Genomic DNA, 20,946 nt, shown 5'->3' with positions numbered 1-20,946 from the left:
TCCCATCGATAAGAGTTTTTTTTACAAAGAGCATACTCTGGTCTGTAGAATCATCACTGGTACCTATGACATTTAATTATATCAGGTTCCCACCAGAAGTTTCAGATCAAGCAGCTACCACTATAAAACAAAACACATGTAGTTTTCTTCCGGTGAGCCTATAGTGTACACATCTAGGCACAAAGCATCATCTCTCTACAAAAACCTTCAGCAATCCTGTTAAGCTTCTGAGACTTGAAAAAAAAATTTTTTTCAGATCATTTTCAGCAGCTTCATGTCTTTCAGCAGACTCAGGTACCTTTTAGAAGATTCCTATTCTATAGTACAGCTGCTCCTTTGAAGCCAGCTAATTGTAAAACATGCTACACAATAAATAGCTTCTACTCAGCAAAAAATATAGTTAAAAGAAGAAAGAATTTCTAAACCAGGTGGAAATAAGTGCAGTAACAGACAGTTAAAAGACTTCATGTATCTTCATGTCCCTTTGTACGTCTTGAAAGAAACTAGATCAGAGAAGATCCATGGTAAACATAGATCTTACAGACAAGATTTTTTTTTCATCCAATTTTCTAACAATGTTATCTTTGCATTTTACAGGAGCAGGGACTTATTTTATCTATTTATATATGTATATTTATATATATTTATAAGTATATTTATATATAATTAAAGTGGGCTTACAATATGGTGAAATATAAGGCAGAGCAACAGGTTTTTTTTTACACAAGATTAAACTGAGGTGAGTTTCACTATCAACTTCATATGTAAGTTTATTGGAAGCAAGTAAAACACAGGCTGTTATCCAAAGCTGGATTTAGATATAAATTGTACTTGGGAGATTTATAGCACAAGAGAACAATGAATCTGTGTCACAGACCTCAGTTGCAAACTCGAGAAGTATTTCAAAGTACAACAAATTCAATCATTTTTAATCTGTTTTAAAAGAACATTAAAAAAGAAATCTGATGCGAGGTCACAGTAGCATTTGTGAAACGTCAAAAAATTTTGTTTCAACTTCAAACAAAAAACCTCTAGTATATCCCCATAATTTTGAAAAAACAAACAAACAAACAAAAAACACCTACCTCATATATCTGTCAGCTTTTTCCACTGTGCAAAAGTAACCAAGTTGGTCACTCTGACTGAGCTCTGAATCTGATGTAATAGCTAAAACTTCCCTTCCTTGGGGAGACCAAATTAATAAATCCATCTTTAATCTGGAAATATAATGTTGCTCCTTTGCTCACTATCATGCAGAAGAAATGCATAGGACACTAACAATCCTTTTACTTTAATAATAATAATAATAATTTTAATATAATATTAATATATTAATTAATATAATTTTAATCCTAATAATAATCCTTTTACTTTATTGAGAAGACCAGTAGCTAGCTTACAAGGATGTGGGAGAAGAGTTTTCTAACAGGATTCTCATATCAAGAAAAGACTCCCTTTACTACAAATTTATTTTGAAATATTTTAAGGGACAGGCTTGCTATCATGAACACTTGAGTGACTGTATTCTGGTTAAGGTACAGGTCTCTAAGCCAAGAAAATTCAAGGGGATGGGGAAAAAAACGTCTCTTTTCTGAGTAGAAATGAAAAGTATCATTTTTGACTGCAAGTAGCTGAACTGAGAATACTACAGCATATTTTAAAACTGAATTAAGGGATCACAGATGTTTCTGGTAAATATCTTCAGACTGAATCTTCTGGTTGTTACACATATAATTAGAAATTAAGGAGAAATCCCTAAAATCAGTTGTCACAAAAGATTTTTCTCTCCCTTTCTCCTTTCTCAGTCACTTACTACAAGCTCAGTGGGACTATCAGATGGAGTTGTTTTGTACAGTTTTTAAAAAAGTAGATGAGTTACCTTCTGTATGTTTGTTCTATAATTAAATTTATTACACACACATGTGAACATTAAATTTATACACACATATACATACCTAAATATATATATAAATATCTGTATAGGAACATAAGCCTGCAAAGTCACACATATTTATGCTTTAGACTACTCTGATCTACAATCCTTCTTGAATCTATCCCTGATATATTGACCTTGGAAATATTCTCAATGATGGTACATTTTCTCTGTCAATAGAACCAGGTTAAAAGTTTTCTCTCACTTTAGCTGTCCTGGTTAATTGTTTCAACTTTAGAACTGTACCTCACTACCAAAGAAACTTTTAGAAAGGTTGCACTTTCAAGTAGATGACTAAAATCCCCTATTTATTTATTTATTAAAGCAGAATAGCCTGTCTCAAATGTGGCTAAAAATAAATAAATAAATAATAATAAAACTAATAAAAATAAAAAATCACTTTACACTATGGAGAGGGAAGAAAAACAAAACAAAAAAACAAAACAAACAAAAACAAACAAACAAACAAAAACAAAACAAAACAAAAAAACCCACTTCTTTCAAACTAATGAGTTAGCAAAAATTTGCAATCTACTTCACCTCAACATCAGTGAAACCGGTGATTTTCCATAACTACAAACATCTAATTTTAATTGTTCTGTTCATTTAAAAATCATAGAAATCAGAGCTTTATCATGTCACCACTTTTTGAGTCTGAAGAAAAAAATAGGAATGGGAAATGATCATTGTTTCACATGAAAATAATAATCATTGTCACTCTCTTTATCAAAACTTTTTTTTTTTTGATGTTCTGATAGAATAGCAGGATGCATGGTCTCCAATGTTTTTCTCTCCATCTTTAAAAAAGTTCAGATCAAACTCAGCCACTGAGACCTCTATCAGGTCTTTACTAAGCATATTTATTCACATATAACTTTTATGCTCTCAAGCTCATAAACACACCAGTATTTTATAAGTACCAATATTTACAAGGTACCAATATTTATTAATTTACTTTTCCCAAACACAAACATAATGACATGTTTATAACCCTGTTCAAAGAGCCCCTAAACAGTTGTCCATGACAACCTGGATGATGTGCCACACCAGAGAGGCAAAGTAGGGATTCTTTGCAGAATCTTTGCAGCCTGACATTTAAAATATTTACACTAAACACAGGAGAAACAATGGTATTCCTGCTCCCCAGTGTGGGTATCTCACGCACCATGAATAAAAAAAAGTTAAAAAAAAAAAAATGTATAAGGCTGACCTCCCGACAGACCTCTTCCATAAGCACCCTTCTTTAGAGGATTTCTCACCATTTGACATATGGTATTTCCTAGCAAGAATGCACCACCTGTATTAGCTGCTAGCCCTTTTACACCCAAAGCAGCTGTGTTTATCTGGGAGTGTCCTTCCAAAAGGAAAAGAGATGACACAAAACTGGCTGAATGCCAGAAACCAGACAGCCTTTGGTACCTGTTTGGATTCCCATGGGACTCCTCCCAGCCACATGTGAGGTGTTTGCATAGGCACAGCACAAACTGTGCCTCTCCCACGACTGGCAGATGGGTCCCTTGCCAGTTGTCCCCTGGGAGGTAAGCTCCCAGACTCTGGTAATGCAATGTCCATACTACATGCTCAGCCTGTGGAGGCAAGTGAACAGTCACTATTACATATTTTTAGATAAAATGATCTGTTATTTCATGCACATACTTGTATTTAGGTGAAGGAACAAATCTGCAAGGTTTACAGCAAGGAGATCTCTATCTTTGTAAAACACAACTGCTCAGTATTAACAACAGCTCAGCAAACACTCAATCATTTCTTACCACAGTTGTCATGTTTATAGTAACTACCTAGATTAGCCACTTCATCACCAATGATAAATGAATTTGTTGGGAAAAAATCTTCCCTTCAGTATTGATTTGACTGTTCTCTTCCTGTCACCAGAAGTTTTTCACATTAATAGGACAGGCTGCATTACCCTTACTCGCAGAGAACAGAGACTCAATCCACAATGTTGTGGTTTAGCACTGGCAGGCAGCTAAGAACCACACAGCCACTTGCTCACTTTCCCCAGGTGGGGTAGGGGAGAGAACTGGGGAAGTAAAAGAACTGAAGGAATTCATAGTTTGAAATAAAGACAGTTTACTAGGTAAAGCAAAAGCTACATGCACAAGGAAACAAAAAGGAACATATTCACTGCTTCTCATCAGCATGGAGATGTTCTGCCCAGGAGAACAGGGCCCATCACACATAATAGTTTCTTGGGAAGACAAATGCCATCACTCCAAATGTGCCTTCTCCCTTCTTCTTTCCCCCAGCTTCTACTGCTGAGTATGACTCCAAATGGCATGGGACATCCCTTTGGTTCATTTGAGTCAGCTGTCCTGATTGCATCCCCTCCTGGCAAACTGTGCATCCCCAGCCCCCTCACTGGCAGGGCATTATGAGAAGCAGAAAAGTCCTTGGCCCTCTGCAAGCACTGCTCTGTGACAACTAAAACATTGGTGTGTTATCACCACTGCTTTCATCAAAAGTGCAAAACACAGCATTGTGTGAACCTCTGTAAAGAAAATTAACTCTGTCCCACCCAAAATTGTGGCACAGAATTATCTCAAATGACTTCCATGGTACTGTTTCTGGAAGCCACTATTTAAAAAGGTTATCATATTACACACTTACATTTTAATCTAGTCTCTCTCTATTTCTTACTACTAAGACTACACTAACAACCTTGCAGAACCTACAGGAATGTAACACCACATTGTTACTTATGGGTCATTTTGCACACTTACAGATTTTATCTATACCTTCTTACAGCTCTTTCATTTACTTAGTACTCTGAGGAACAAAGAACAATTCATAGATCTTGCCATTTTCCTATTGTATTCTTTCAAGTCCACAATTGCTGCTTCACAGTTTGCTTTCTTCACTTTTAAAATTTTGCATTTGATATTGCTTGCATTACATATCTAGCTTTTATGAATTTAGATACAGCTTTGTGCTTACTCACGCATCTCTTACTTTACCCATGAAATTCTTCCCTGTTTCTAGGGAAATACTATTATTTCATTAGTCCTTTTCCAGTTTGTCCTGGAAATGTTTCCAAAGGTTATGATTTTTCTTCTACACTCTGCTTCTTCAGTGCCTCCATCAATTTCTGCACTGTTCTCTCTTCTCCCTTTAAATATAAATTTTTCCCTGCCATACAGCTACCTCATATATCTCTGAAACACTGATAGCTGGAAGTTGAACATAGCAGAAGGATGACTGTTACATTTGACCCTCTCCTATACATTGTTCCCCAAAGTACCTGCTCCTAAGCTCTAGTTATACGTGCTACATTAGATTGGCTTCATTTTAATGTTCTTATAAGGTTCATCTCAGCTCATTGAAATGATGTCACAAGAAAGGCACTTCTGTGAAGGTGTAATTGTCACTACAAGAGCACCCAAGTCTTTTGAACACTTGTACGCCTTCCTCACCCTTCTCTCCCTCCTTGACAAGTAATGTGTTTGCAGCTGGGGACTGAAGTGTTGACTTTAGATTAGAATAATAACTATATCCCACTGAAACTAAATAAGCACCCTAACAGTGCTATAAATCCAACTACTGCAAAGCAAGCACTTGAATCCCTGTCTTGTGAAATGGACAGCACCCTAAAAAGCCTGTTCATCACACATGGTACACTCTACCAAGGCTCGAGAGAGAGCAGCCACAAGAACTTCAGACTACATTTACTCTTTAGTAACAAATCCTTCCTTAGATAATCCAAGAATTCACATTGAATATGCACTAAGTTTCAGCCTTCAAAATCTTTGTGAGAGAATTTCAGTCGTATATAAATCTGTGTTTTCTGACATACAAAACATAGCTAAGAAATTACTGTCTTGGATCTCTATAACATAATAATGTTTAATCATTCAATAAACCACATATATAGCTCTGTACTATGGCAACTATGATTAGCACAGAATCACAGTATCATCTAGGTTGGAAGAGACCTCCAAGATCATCTAGTCCAACCTCTGATCTAACACTAACAAGTCCTCCACTAAACCATATCACTAAGCTCCACATGACCAAAACAAGAAGTTTAAATTTCAATGCTGATTTAATATACCACTTGAAAATAATATCATAAAGATATGTTTTATTACGAGTTCAGTCTCACTTTCATGATACCAAAATGTTACTAATATTTTAATAACATTTAGGATTTTTCTTTTTACTAAATATATATTATGTATTCTGTATACTTTGAGAAGGACATTTTCAGGCAAGTTATTTATAATCAGACAAGATGGATTTATTTGTTAGAGTTGCACAGGCAAATGAGCAAGAAAAATCCCCCTTATGGAAAACTGAAAAGCTATTGGATCCACAAGTGACAAAATGTAGAACTATGACTGTTCTTTTAATTTGGTTTACCAGTTGAAACAGTATTGATTTTCTCATAGAAATACAAATTAAACACGATATTTCTTGTCACCAGACTCAGGGACATGGACTTTCTTTTCCATTCCTCAGTGTTTATAATTACTATGATTCTCCAAGCATTAAAGTCAGCCACGTTTTGAACAGAACAAATATGAAAAGAAACCCTATGCTGTCAGGGTAGATTCACTGAGCTGGATGGGACTGCATGGATGTTACAGAGCTATGCCCCACACAGCAGAGATTTGTGTGGAGCCTACATCCCTCAGCAAGCAGGAAAACATAAGTCAATTTAAAGTTCAGGATGTGTTGGTTTTGAGTAAGATAAGGCAGGACTACCAGATCTGTTAAACCCTTTCCCTGCAATGGTGATAGACCATTATTTTAGGTGTTAACTTGGCATTATTTTTCAGCAATCAAGAGAGTCAGCAACAGATAGAGAGACACCCATCTGGAATGGATTGGTAGCCATGCACATCAGTTTTACAGCTGATTACAGATTACAAGTGCAGGAAATATAACGCAGATAGCCTGAGAAATTAAAGCAATGTTTGCAATGTTTGTTAAGTTGTTCTGTTTATTTTATTTCATCACCTTTAACGGTTAATTGAAAGCTGAAGCCTAGCATAACCCTGCTATCTGCGTGCTCTGGTCTCTACTTGTTGCTGTAACAAAGAAAGACTTCCCCAGACACAAAGAAATGGCATTCTTTATAATTCCTAATTTTATTAAACATTGAAGACAATAGATGCACACACAGCTTTCTCACTTTTCATTCCCAGCTTTTGGGCAGACAGAATTAATTTTAATCATCAGCCTTTTGTAGTAAATGCAAAATATCAGTATAATACCATCGCTTCAGAAGGGTCAAAACTTGTTGGCATTTCTTACATGATTACTTCCACTAAACTACTCTATCAGTGAGGTGGTTCTTCCATTATGCCTTCTAAAACACTAACATTATCTAAATAGACAGTGCTCAGCAGCTGGTGCATAGCAAGACAGAAGAAAAGGAAAACAAAACAAACAAACAAACAAACAAACAAACAATCAAACAAACAAAACTCCAAGCTGCAGATAAGTATAATTACAGACAAAGTCTCAAACAATTTAATCAACAGAAAATTAACCACAGACAAAGTTATCACACTGAACTGATGATATGTCATCTACAGCACCCTTTGGGGAAAATAAAATAAGAATCTAGTAAATCTCCAGGTGCAAAGCACAGAAGAAAGCAATAGTCATTGATGAAGTTTTTCTTCTGGACCCCATCACTGCCTTTGGACATCTTTGGTTTTGCCTCAAGTCCTGTAGATAACCAGTGGGCATGAGAGCAAATACAGATCCCACAACCCATTTTGTCATCATAACCTCCACAGAATCTGCATATCTGCTTATCTGCTCCTGCTCCTCCTCCCTATCTGGACAGGTCCGGAAGAAAGCACTAGCTGTGCAACATCAGACAGACCCATTCCTTTGAGCTGCAGCACATTGGAGTTGAAGAGGAAACAACACAGACAAGAGGACAGATGTGCATAGACATTAATTCCCTCCACACTTTTCCCTCAGATTACAAGCGATAGCTACTCCTACTCAGCTGTCCAGTAAAAGTACCAGGCCACAACTTTGCAGGAGAGCTGCTTCCTACCGACCTTTTAAAACTGGTGTACAGTGGTGTACAACTTTGCTATACGGCATTTCTTCTTCAGTTTTTCCTTCAAGTAATCAAGGATTAAATACTTAGAAGAACGAGGCAGCTAAGTAGGGATGACCACAGCTGTCCAAAACTGAGTTAAGTGTACATAACTGGTGGGCTGATCCCAGCTCACATTGTTAATTGTCATGGCTATGCCAAATGAATGAATCCAACTAATCCACATTATTTCCCTATTTTGCATATTAGTGTAATATCACACCATTTTCCCACAAATTCAAATGTACTTATAATATCTTGTATTACTTTCTATATTCCACAGAAAATCTGTGAGCCATTTCAACCCAAAAGGCATTGTATAATGTACTTAACATTCCATAGAAAATTACAATAAATACAGAATAGTACACTATGCATTTTCTAGTGGCCCTGCAGCACTGAATTTTGCAGTGAACTTTGTAAACATAGGAACAACCTCATGGACTTTAAGCCTCATGGAAGCTAAGCCAGCTTCCTAATGAGATGTATCATCACCTGAATTTCCTTCAACAGGCTATCCTACTAGCTGAAAGCTTAATTCTTAGCAGGACAGCTGTTTTCTACATTTTTGAAATGCCTGCTTTGAAAATAAGGGAATTGATGTAAAAAGTCTGAGACTGCACAAACCTACTGAACAATTGTGTCACTGCAAAGACTTAGCACACACACACACACAGTTAAATTCAAGAACTGATTGCAGAGACTTAGTTGTCTGTTCATATCATACTTTTACTCTGCTGTGCAGCCAAATTCCACAAACTAGCCTCTCACTCCCCTCCTTAAAAGAAGTGAGAAGAAAATATGATGGAAAGAAAAAGGCCCACAGTTTGAGATAAGGATACTTTAATTAAAGGGAAAAGGAAGAGGGAAAAACAAAAATGGCCATGCAGAAGCAGAGAAGAAATATTTATATTCTCTACTTCCCATCAAAGATCCACATCCAAGTTCAGCCACATCCTGGGAAGCAGGGCCTCAATACGTGCAGTGGTTGTTTGGGAGGACAGATGCCCTCATAATGAAAGCCCCTTGACCCCTCTCTTCCCCTTCTCACCTTTTATTGCTGAGTGTGACACAACGTGGCATTGAATGTTCCTTTGGCTGGTTTAGGTCAGCTGCCCTGGTGATGTCCCCTCCCCACCTCTTGCCCACTGGCTCTAATCTACTGGCTTTGGAGGGCTTTGGGGAGAGTCTTAGTTCTGTGCCAGCACTGCTTAGCAATAGACAAAACTCTGGTGTGATACCAGTGGTAGCCACAAGTGCAGAGCACAGCACTGTGGGGGCTGCTGCAGGGAAAGTTAACTTCATCCCATTCAAACACAGTACACATATGCAAGATCATAATTTTCCATTGTGTTGAATCTAGGCATAAAAACACAACAAAACATAAACATAAAAACACATAGGCATAAAAACACAAGCTTTTATACAGCAGAGCTGGAAGTTTACCTCTTCTAAAAGAGGCACGTTTTTGTCTGAATATGCACCAGATTTGAAGCTGGGACAAGATCAAAACATTCTTTTTAGATATTTTATTATAGAAGATATCTTGCACAGAAACATCTCCATAAGAACAGCTAATATGGAGTGCTCAGTTTTCCTGGGAGGGATGCAGCAGTGGTGACCCCAGATAGAGTACATTAAATGAATGAACAGGGCTTGGATTTCTGCATCAAAAGAAACACAGCTTTACAGCAGCTTTGAAAAATTAGAGAATACTATCAGTAACAGCTAACTAACAGGGATAATTTGTGGATTAGTCAGTCAGATCAAAAGAGTTGATCTTTACATGAGAAGACACACCTGGATGCTTGTATGGAAGGCACATGATACTACATATTTCTGTAAAAATTTCAGACATATTAACAATTTAAATATTTTCAATGTCAATGGGCAGCTGGTTTGGACAGCAGTTACGCTATACCTCATTTTGCTGCAAAGCAGCATTTGTCAATGACAAGTTTTTTTTTTTTTCTTTATGGACAAAATTACATTTTTCCAGCTTCCAGAGAAAATGCTCATAAAAATGCATCTTTCTTTTCTTACTGAGGCAGCAGTAGTGATCGTAAGGACTTCAGTCATGAATAACGTTATGAAAAACCAGTGTGTTGGCTTTATCAATCAAAACCCCCAGAGTAAATCTGTTATCATAATAAATGAATAAATAAATAAATAAATATTTTTTCCAGAATAATATTAATATTTTTCAACATAAGGTGTGGAAACCTCTCAAATAAAGAGGAGATTCCCTACTGAATCTATCCCTGTTGTGAACTTCTTATCTCAAGAGGTCTAAAGAGATAAATTTAAAATACCCTAAGATTAGGAATGATGGTGGAACCTCTGGATACTTTAAACCACGGTTATTAAAAGAGAAGCAAAGGTAGAAAGTATTGGTGTGTTTGTGTGGATGTGTAAAGAACTAGGTGAATCAACTAAAATGCAGTATTATTAAAAATCACTGTATAATAGGCCTCTGAAGCAAACGCTTCAGAAAAAAAAAATAAAATAAAAATAAAACAACACCTTTATTAGCAATGAAGTCAGACTTATGCCATACAGAAAGCTATAGATTACCAAAAGGCTTCATTTCTATCTCTAACACTGCATTCCTTTCTTTTTCTTGCAGTGTAAAATTGTAGCATTAAGACAACACAGTTCCCCTCTAGTGAAGCCAAGCACACTCTCAGAGAGAACGAGTTTGAATTTCTTTATGCCAAAAAAAGGAATCGCATCTTGAATAAACTCTCTAACCTTTAAGTTGTCACATAAGACTCCCACCTTTGGCTGTGTTTTTTAAGAAAATGACAGCATTCCTGTATTTTACATTGTGTCTAATGCATTGAGACTACTCTGTGAAACTGGTGCTGGATGAACCTCTCAGAATAGCTTAACACATTGGGGAACACAAAGACTTCAGATCCTATTTGGCAGTACACATTGGTTAACACAATGATATCCTCAGCTTTTCTGAGATCACAGTGTTTCTTGGCATAGAAAAAGGGAAATCTTCCTGCTCCTGGTGAAGCTTCATGCACAAAGGACAGAAATGAAACTCAGGTAACTGCAGTTTGAGAGATAGGTGGTGGCATTCTTTCCCCCTATTTGAAAGCAGGCTTTAATTTAGCTCTAAATGTAGTTCTAAATGCAATTGAAAAGTACTTTTTTGTGTTGGTCCACTTTATAGCAGAGTGCTCCCAGGACACACTGTAACAGTAATGTGAAGATAAGTTTGCATGGTGGAGCAGTAGGAAGCTCTGGGTGTAGAAAAAGCAGAAGGAACAAACTCCAGAAAAGCAGTAAGAATGGCGTGTACTGATAGCACCTACTTTTCAAAGTTAAAATACCCTCCCATATATCTGTGTGCAGCTTCTCAGGACATCGGTCAGGAGACAGATGGGTACTATGTAAATCCTGAAAATTTACTGTGGTAGGGTTGCAGGAATGTTCACAGCCAGTTCACGAAATGCATAAAGAAGCATGCCCAAAGCCAGCATAAGATCACAAAAACAAACAAACAAACAAACAAACAAACAAAAAAAACCACAGCAAAACAAAACAAAAAAGAGAGGAAGTCTTGAAGGTGGTGTGTGAGTCAGCACAGAACGGCAACGGGAACAACCACAGACTCACAGCTATAATGCAAAGAGTAGATTTATTCTTGTTACCTCATCAACCAGAGGATCCCTGAAACAGCATCTGAGCAGAGGTACACGAGCAGCAATTCAGGAACTGCTAAACAGGGTCCATGAGAGGAGAATGCTGGCCTGCTGGATTTCTCTGTTTTTATCAAGAGTTTGTGCAGGAGTAGTTTTTATCACCAGGCTGTGATTCTCACTATGTTTCACTGATCTTTTCTGTACCAAGGCCAAGAGCTCAAGCACATCCAATAGGGCACCCCCAAGTCTTCCAAACACCTGTGTTACCTATGCAGAGATATGCTACTTGTCAAACACATAGAGCACAAACAGCAGCAGGCATAATTTATGTTTTTCTACAGTGCTGCTTCCCAGACTTTACGCATTCCCAGCTGCAAGGTCACTTGAGCAAACTTGTACCATCCTCCTTGCTAGTTTTCCATTCTGATACCATCCTCCTTGACAATCTTCTGCTTTTAACCCATTTCTCCCAACTGGTGCTATTCTTTTCCTAAGGAGTCCTAGAAGAACTGCCTGACTACATGTGTTTTGGGGCTGGGCTGCTGGACAAATTCTTCAGACACATACATCTCACTGATTCTGAATAATTTTGAATTCCTTCTTTTGAAGGAAGCTTCTTCCTTCATCTCTGCTTGAGATGTCCTTCAAGCTGGACAATTTAAATTTAGCCAAGAGTATCTACAAAGATTTAGGAGATGACCAACTTCCCACATACAGTAGCCTGATTGCTAGCACTTTTTTCAGCACTAGCATAAAAGTCTCAAGCAAGATGTAAGTTGATTTTTACACTAGTTTCTCAGCTGCTTCTTTCACAATAAAGATAGGATTAAAATGTAAAATAGGCTCAGCCTTCCTCTATCAAATGAACAGGACCTTCTGGGCTGCTTTTGGTAGTAAAAACCATATATTTAGATTTCAGAGCATGTTTAGAATCTTAATTCCTTATTTTAAATTTTGCATGCCAAAGTCCTTCAGTAAATCCAGTCACTTATATTCAGAGTGAAGTGCAATGGAATATTTAACTATCATTAAAGCTAAAGTTCTAATATTGCCAAAAAAATAAAAAATAAAAAAAAAAATCAGGGTAAGATTCTTTAATAATCTTAATTTTCATATATATATATTAAAAAAAATAGGAGTGGTATATATATGATATGATTTTAAAAATGACCAAAAAACAAGACAAAATTCAAAATTAGGAGTAATAAAAGTCTCTGCTGGGAATGAGGCTTTCTAATAACCAGTTTGGAAGGATTTGACTGCCTCCATCCTGAAGAAAGAATTACCAGACATACACAGAATCACGATCCTGGCTGAGGTGTAGGCAACACTGAACTCTGTTTAATAAAGGGAAGAAATACAGATGCAGCTAATTGTCTGCAATTCATGTACAAACACATCATCTGTTACTCCTGTAGCCCATGTAATTTTTGTAAGTAGTCATTACAGCAAAAGTCATGACCACTAACATACTAGAGCTACCGTATTTATACACTTCACAACCACCTCAACTCTCGTCATGACTGAGCTCTTACAGGCTAATCAGCATCAGGCTCGGTCAGGTGCTTGTAAGTGCATTTGTCAAAACACACGTGGATGCTGCCAGCTGATTGCAGCACACTTCCTCCATTGAACCAGTCTAGGTGTCAAACTTCAAACACGTTTGAGGCCACTGAAAATCCTACAACACTCACAAAATAGAGATGGTAAAGAGATGGTAAATCTCCTTGCTCTTTTTTTTTTTTTTTTACTTTTTTTTTTTCCTGAGATAAATAACCCTAATGAGCATCACTGCTAATAATCTCAGTGGAGGATAAGGATTGTTTGTAAAGTAGATCTCCAAAGCTTGCTGCTACTTCAAAGACATGCAGGTGTATGACACAGTTTTTTTTTCTCCTGGGTACTAAACTTTATCTTAACTTTGCATTCAATACTTGTATTAATTAAAAATACACCAATATATACAAATATAAGTCCATCAGTTTAGTTTGGTTGTCTTTTCACAGTAATTCTCTTTCACAAACTAAGAACCTTTCTCGGGCTTATCCAACCAATTTTCTTTCTTCCCAGCCTTGTACCCTGTCTCCTATAAAGCTGGATCTAAAACAGCCTCTTTGTGCACTCTAAATGTAATATCTTTTATCTTCTGTTCTGCTACAACTACATTCTGACTGCACAAAGACCCTTGACAGCACAAAGAACAAGCAAATGGCCTTGAAAGTCATGAAATAATACTGGTAGCAAGCTTTTTTAAAAGGAGCTTTATAATCACTTGCTGCTATTATCTTCTGAATGATACAGGGTTTTATTTTGGAAGAAATGAAACAGTAAATTCAATCTGAATAGCTTATTTAATGATGACTGCTCCCAGGCAGTTACCCCTGAACTGCCCAGTATGACAATACCAGATACCACTTTAAAATACATGTATACAGGAAATACCCTATTAATTTGTAATCAGTATCTGGCGCTAAGTCAGTGCTTCAGATAATTTGTGAGTTTGGAAAAGGGACTTTCTATACAACTTGCAAATGTCTTGGCTGAACTGAACAAAAACAAACTGGGATATGGAACACAGTGAGATACATAGAAAAATAAGCGTAACAGATGACTGCTTTGATGGGAAAGTAGCAAACTAAACTAATCTGAATGGCAATAGTTTATCATACAAAGACATTTAATTTATTTCATTATTCTCTGTAGGCAGCTAAAGCACCCCAAGGTCCTAACATATTCAAGGAGATGAGCACAGCGGACAAAGACTCAGAGTGCAATATTTAATGAAACTTAAATTAGGTCTCAAAAGAGCAATAGAGTGTATATTAAATATGGCACTGACACCAAACCATTCTATTCATACACATGTGTTTTAAAGTAATTGCCATCAAATTCACACAGGGCCCCAGAAGATTTTAACATAGTTTTAATGTAGCCATGCATATATCTTCCATTTTAGCATATATTTTATAACTTTTTTTTTTAACATAAGGTATAGGAGAGAAGGGTAAACAAAGGTCTGCAGCTAAGACTGAACATTTAAAAAACAAAAGATAATCATGTTAGTAACAAAGTGAAAGGCTACAGGATCTGACTTTCTGTTTAACTACACAAATTCATACGTATACATATATTTTTTGTGAAAGCAAGTTGTGAGATTATATATTCATAATTTAAATACTGCAATTTAACAGGGTGAATAGGTAGCCAATACTACCAAATATTTTATACATTCTGCCGCTGTGTTTCTATGTATTTATCTATAAACAAAATAAAAGGCTCACATAGACCCTCAAATCCAAATATGGATTTAATCCAGTCTCTAATTTGCAAAACGAAACAAAACACACACATCTCATTTTCAAACTCACTTTCATACAACACTACAAAATACTGTAACCTGAAAGTTAATTATAAGCTAAAAGCGTTCCTTTAAATGGGAAAATAATCCATTGGGCCCCAGAAATTTGGCCTCATGGTAAACAAACAAACAAACAAACAGAGAAAAACAGTTAGCTACGACAAAGTAGATACTTAAAACCTATAGTCAAAAACACAAAAAATCTCTGTTTTGAAATACGTGGTTTTGAAAACCATCAGAATAGAACTGACATGATTTTGAATTAAAATGGTAAAGGTATGAGAAGAAGGATAACAGCACAGCATGGTTCAGTTTGCTGAATATAATACAGCAACTTTGTTCTGTAAAGGACTCTCTTCCAAATTTAGGGTAGAAGCATTCAGTCAAACAACAGGAGGGAAGGCTCAGTGCAGCAACACATAGAAACACTGCCTCAACAACTAGAACAGAAGAAGAATAAACACTTGTCGTACAGTCCAGAACATGATAAACAGAATTAAAGACAAGATTGAGGAGTAGGAATTGAAAACTAGATTTTCAAGATTTGACTGTTTATCCGACAGAAAGAATAAAAGAGGAATAAAACAAACCACAATCAAATGTAGAGGAAGGTTTAAGCACTTTTTACAATTGTAATAGCTCTTTGTAGAATCATGAGTCATGAGGGATTGCACTGGATGATCTTTCAAGGCCCCTACCAATTCCTAGCGTTCCGTGATTCAGTTTGGAAAAGGCCTCTAAGAAAAAAGACCTTCACATCTTCTATCACTTCAGATGCATAGATGCTGTAAGTTCTCAGACAATTCCAGAGATGCTCTAGGTTTTCTGCCAGCCATCAACACAAGGGGTTTTGGCTTTAGAGACAGATGTGACTGTTTCTGTGATGGTATCAAATTACCGAATTTTAGAACTAGTCACATAGACAAATTCAGATTACAAGCGTTAAGGCTTTATAGGTATATACTTTAGGAAGTATACTCACTTTTCCAGCAAGTCTTTGAAGTTTCCTGTAGCCAAAGATCATGCAAGTGCGTCGTAAAGGAAACCTACCACCTGCAAACTATTAATTAAGGAAAAGTGAGAGTTATTTTTGCATAATTTTACTAGAGAGAACTTTTCCAAATCTTGTATTTTCTTACCTCTTGCTCTCTAACACAATGAGATCAGATGATTGATTGGCTAGATGAAACTTCAGCAACTTGACTTAATTGACACTTTACTGAAATTCACCTGGAGGTAACAATTTCAAAATTTAAAATAAAAAAGTATTTCCCATAAATTTGAGCCTTAACAATGTAATTATCTGAGATTCTTTTAATTATCTGAATGGTTTTACTTTATGAACTCTTTGTCAAGTCATATCTAGAGCCCATTTTATGAATTTAATAAAAACACTTTATATAAACTTGTATAGAGCTTATTAAAAGTACTAATATTCTTACATTATCTAGAATATAAAGACCTCCATCATTTGGAGGGCCCCAAAATTTTAGTTACAAAGTTTTGCATATTGCATTAAAAAAATACAGAACCTTTTTTTTTTTTTGTACATCCCAATACTTTCTAAAATGATATTTTTAAAAGGTACACATTTGCACTTTTCTAACATTGTATTTTAACACCATTCTCCATTGTACTATTCTGACAAACTCTTCACACTGCTTAGCTATTCATCATATACACACTTCAATAAAAACAAAACAAAACAAAAAGCTAGAAAATAAGACAACTGTCTGTTGTGGTGGTTGTATCTCTTGTAATTCTTAAGCATTTAATTAATTCAGATGTTTCTAAGAATGCTTTCACATTTCCAAAACAAGGTAATCAAGCAATACATCCACACACCAACAGCCAAGATTTCTCATTAAGAAGCAATTAACTGTACCATCTGACACATCTTTTTTTATGTATTGAGAACACATTTTTTGATGCTGCAGATCGAAACGGATGGAACAAGTTAACAAGTGCTACAGCACTTTCTGATTAGAAGCTTACACAGATGTTATGCAAAGGAGTAACAACTACAGTGTTCAAGTTATATCCAAAAATCCTTAGGATGGCATTTAAACCTTTTAACATTACATTGAACTAAAATAGAGCTTGGTTATTTAAAGATAAAAAGGAACTAACACCAAACCTGAAGACATCATCCAGCTCTTAAATGATGAAAAACAATAATGAAGGAATACCACGAAACAAACTGCAGTGTCAGTTCCTCACAAGGCTTGTTTGCAAACTGGTTTTATTAAGGAAAAGAGGTCTGAAAAATAACTAAATGTCATGTGCTTAGAGGAACTGTGTTACAAAGGTGTGACTGGTGTTTCACCTGTAATTTCAAAGTAACTGCCTGTTACAAATCACACTTGAGACGGTCGCTTGGCATGCCACGCTTTTATTATCATGAATTTTATGCCATTTTAAGTGAAAAGTGCAAAATACAAACCAATATTGAACATGAGGGTGAACACAGTCCATCCTTAAAGACAGCGGGTACTGCTTTTGACTCAACGTCCAGACAATTCAGTGTTCGAGGGATCACCAACCTCGCACCAGAGTGCCGGCCCAGAAGCTTGCAAGCTTCCCCCACCCCTCCCCGTTTTAGCACAGACGCACACAGGACACAGAGCAGCCGCCAGGCATCTTTCAGGCGGCCTCTCCGGCTACCGAGGCTCGCTGACGCAACGAGCGGCCGGCAGCGGATCCCCTAGGAGAGCACAGCGCGGTGCTGCGCGGCCAAGCGCTCGCTTCCTCGCGGCTCCCTCCTCCACAGCAGCAGCACTCCTCCCCCTCCATCCTCGGTCCACATCTCCTCCGCCTCCGCGCCGTGCCCTGTGGGCGGAGGAAGGGCGCAGAGCACACCCCGGGGCAGGGGCTCCCCCCCCTCCCCAAGGGGCCGGCTACACGGGCTCCACCACCAGCCCCCTCTTCTCCAGGGGGGCCGGCGGCCGCTCGTCGCCCTCCTCCTCCCGCAGCAGCAGCTCCTCCAGCTCGCCGTCCTCCGCCCCGCCCTCGGCCCGGCAGCGCCGCAGCTGCTGCAGGGCGCGGCGGTGCCTCTCCTGCAGCCGTCCCAGCTGGGCGCGCAGCTCCTCCGCCTCCCCTTGCCGGGGGTCCCGCGGCTCGGGCCCGAGCAGGGCCTGCCTGAAGAGGCAGCGGTTCTCGCGGCGGAGCCGGCGGTTCTCCAGCCGCAGCCGGGCGTTCTCCTGCCGCAGCCGCGCGTTGTGCCACTCGCGCTCCTCCCGCTGCCGCAGCGCCTCGCTGTGGCTGGCCGCCAGGTCCGCGTAGCGCTCCGCCAGCTGCTGCACCGAGCCCCGCGACTGGCCCCGCCAGCCCTCCTGGCACAGCGCGGAGCCCTCCTCCGCCCCAACGCCGCCGCCACCGACGACGACGACCCCCCTGCCGCTCCCGGTGGCGGCGGCCCCGGTCCCGGCCCCCAGCCCCGCCCGGGCTCTCCGCGCCGAGCCGCTACAGCCCCAGCGCCCGTCCACGGCGCGCATGCGCCTCATCCGTGCCGTTCCCGCAGCCCGCCTGCACGCCCCGCTGCCGCCGCCGAGCCCGCCGCCGCCGCCGGTGGAGGAGGGAGGGGAGGGGAGGGAGGGAGGGAGGGGTGCGGGGCGCCGGCGCCGCGCGATGCAAAGCGGGGGGGGCGGGGCCCTGCCGCCCGCCGGAGGGAGGGGGGGGGGGAGGCCCGCGGGGGAACAGCCGGTGCGGGACGCCGCCGCCATTTTGGGGCGGTGCCCGGTGAGGCGGGGGTGGCGACGTTAAGTGTCAGAAGGGGTTGTTAAACAAAGACATGGCCTTATAAGTGTCATTGAGTCCATCCTGTTGGCAGGGCTTGAGGAGAAAATGCAAGAGGTAAGCACGTATAGGTCGTGTGCTTGTGTGTGAATCGCTCTTCCTGCTCATGGATCACAAAATCATGTGCTATAAACTCACACACACATGGTTTCCAAAAAAAAACCAACGAAAGGGTGTAGAGGGGTCCATACCCATGTCATTTGACAACGGGGAAATCATGAGAGCTCTAAAATTGTCACCCTTCTTTACATACTCGTATGTGTAGGTGTCTGCACAGTTCACAGACTTATATAATCATTAAGATTGGAAAAGACCTCCAAATTAAGCAGTCCCGTTGGGATTACCATGCCTATTCAGTACATACCGCTGATGACCTCTGCTTACTTTTTTGCACTTCAGGTCATAAGCTGTTCATGAGCTGGGCCTGCTTTACTTAAAGTACAGAATGCCTTAATCTAATGTTTCACTAATGACCAACTGAAAGTTTAAAGGTTATGGAACATGCATTTGAAGTTCCAGCAAACAATACATCACAGTAATTGTAATAATTATTTTCAGAACCTTATCAGCTCTAATAAATGTATACTTCTAAAGTTTAGAAAATAAACATCAAATCACTGTTGAGCAGATGTGATCGTGGTATTACTGCAGTTTAACTGTGCCTGCTGATCAGTCAAAAATAATTTATAACAACTATTTCCTGTGCTAAACCAGCTTCCAAAAGAGGTTGGCTGAGGGTATTACTGTAATCCCACACAATACACATATGTGACTAAACTGGTTTTGCATTAAAAAAAAACAAGTTAATACCTGCTTATTAGTGAGTGAGTTTTTACTGTTGCTACTTTGGACAAAGCCCATAAATGCCCATAAAACTTTATACTGAGCTGTAGGCCAAATCCAGAAGAGTGCTGAGATTCTTTAGTGCTTGGGAATCTGGACAATACATTGTACCCCTGAGAAACACTGCATATGATAATATACATTTTGAGCTCTTGATGACCAGTAAATTAGCTTGATTGTCTTTAACAGTGCCTTCAACTTTGAATTGAAGCTGATGGTTCCTTAAGTCTGGTTATATTATGTTATATTATGACTTTAGATTTATATTCACCTATGTCAGTTTTTCGTGTATCTTTGTGAACTCCATCAATTACATGCATGTATGCAAGCATACAAATTCATAGGCTGTATTCCTATTAAAACTATGCCCACATTTCAGAGGTGAATTTACTGCATTTCATATTCTGTAGGCAATGTTTAAACACTAATTTGGTATTCTCAGGTAAAAGGTAATGACAGCAGGTAGTGATTGGAGAAAGAAGATAAATCACCAGAGACAAACTTCAGTTGTGAGATAGGATGACTCTTGACTGCACAGATCATTGAAGACAGTGAAGTTACCAGAGAAGTCTTAAGTAATTGTCCAGTTGTAAGAGTCAGTATAGGCAGGCAGCAGGAATAACCACATCCTCGCAGCCAAAATGCAGAGTAGATTTACTCTCTTTGCCTCACCAACCAGGGTATCCCCAAAGAAACACAGGAGGCACACAAGCAGGGATGCAGGGGCCACCAAACAGAGACCAATGCTAGGAGATCACTGGCCTGATCATTTCAGCTGTTTTTATCAAGGGGTTACACAGGCTGTTTTTACAAACATGCTGAGATCCTCCCTGTGCTTCTTTGATCTCTGTACCAAGGCCAGGAGCTCAAGCACATCTAACAGGGAACCTCCAAGTCTACCAAACGCCTGTGTTATCTATGCACTTGCCAAACAGACAGAATACAAAGAGCAGCAGGCATAATTTATGTTTTTCTACATTGCTGCTCCCCAGACTTTGCATATTTCCATCTGCAAAATCACTTGAGAGTATTTACAATTCTCCTTACCAGTCTTCCATTTTTAATCCAAGGATTTTCTGCTCACAGAACGCCTGTGAAGGATACTATTTTAAATGGAAAAATAAAAAAAAAATTAATAATAATAATAAAAAAAAAAGTAGAAAAAATGTTATGGATTAAAGACTTCTTTTTACTTAATGGCACCAAATCAGCTTGGATGTGAAGTGAAAGTGACAATACTTGTAAAACATCGCCTGACATTGATTTTGCTCCTTATCCAACC

At 38.9% G+C, this 20,946-nt stretch overlaps 1 protein-coding gene across 1 annotated transcript; it reads right to left on the bottom strand.

The window, feature by feature from the left end:
* Positions 1-17,401: 17,401 nt before the first annotated feature.
* On the bottom strand, positions 17,402-18,620 carry TUSC1 (tumor suppressor candidate 1). Its single transcript, XM_072031301.1, has one exon. The coding sequence runs from the start codon at positions 18,527-18,529 to the stop codon at positions 17,924-17,926; it is 606 nt and encodes a 201-aa protein (XP_071887402.1). The 5' UTR covers positions 18,530-18,620; the 3' UTR covers positions 17,402-17,923.
* Between the last annotated feature and the right edge of the window lie 2,326 nt (positions 18,621-20,946).

The sequence above is a fragment of the Anas platyrhynchos genome, chromosome Z (assembly GCF_047663525.1).
Source record: "Anas platyrhynchos isolate ZD024472 breed Pekin duck chromosome Z, IASCAAS_PekinDuck_T2T, whole genome shotgun sequence".
NCBI lineage: Eukaryota > Metazoa > Chordata > Aves > Anseriformes > Anatidae > Anas > Anas platyrhynchos.
Note: the sequence above shows the minus strand (reverse complement) of the source record. Positions and strands in the feature narration are given on the sequence as shown.

Coding starts and splice junctions, on each gene's coding strand:
- TUSC1 (XM_072031301.1), bottom strand. CDS start 18,529: ATGAGGCGCATGCGCGCCGTGGACGGGCGCTGGGGCTGTAGCGGCTCG.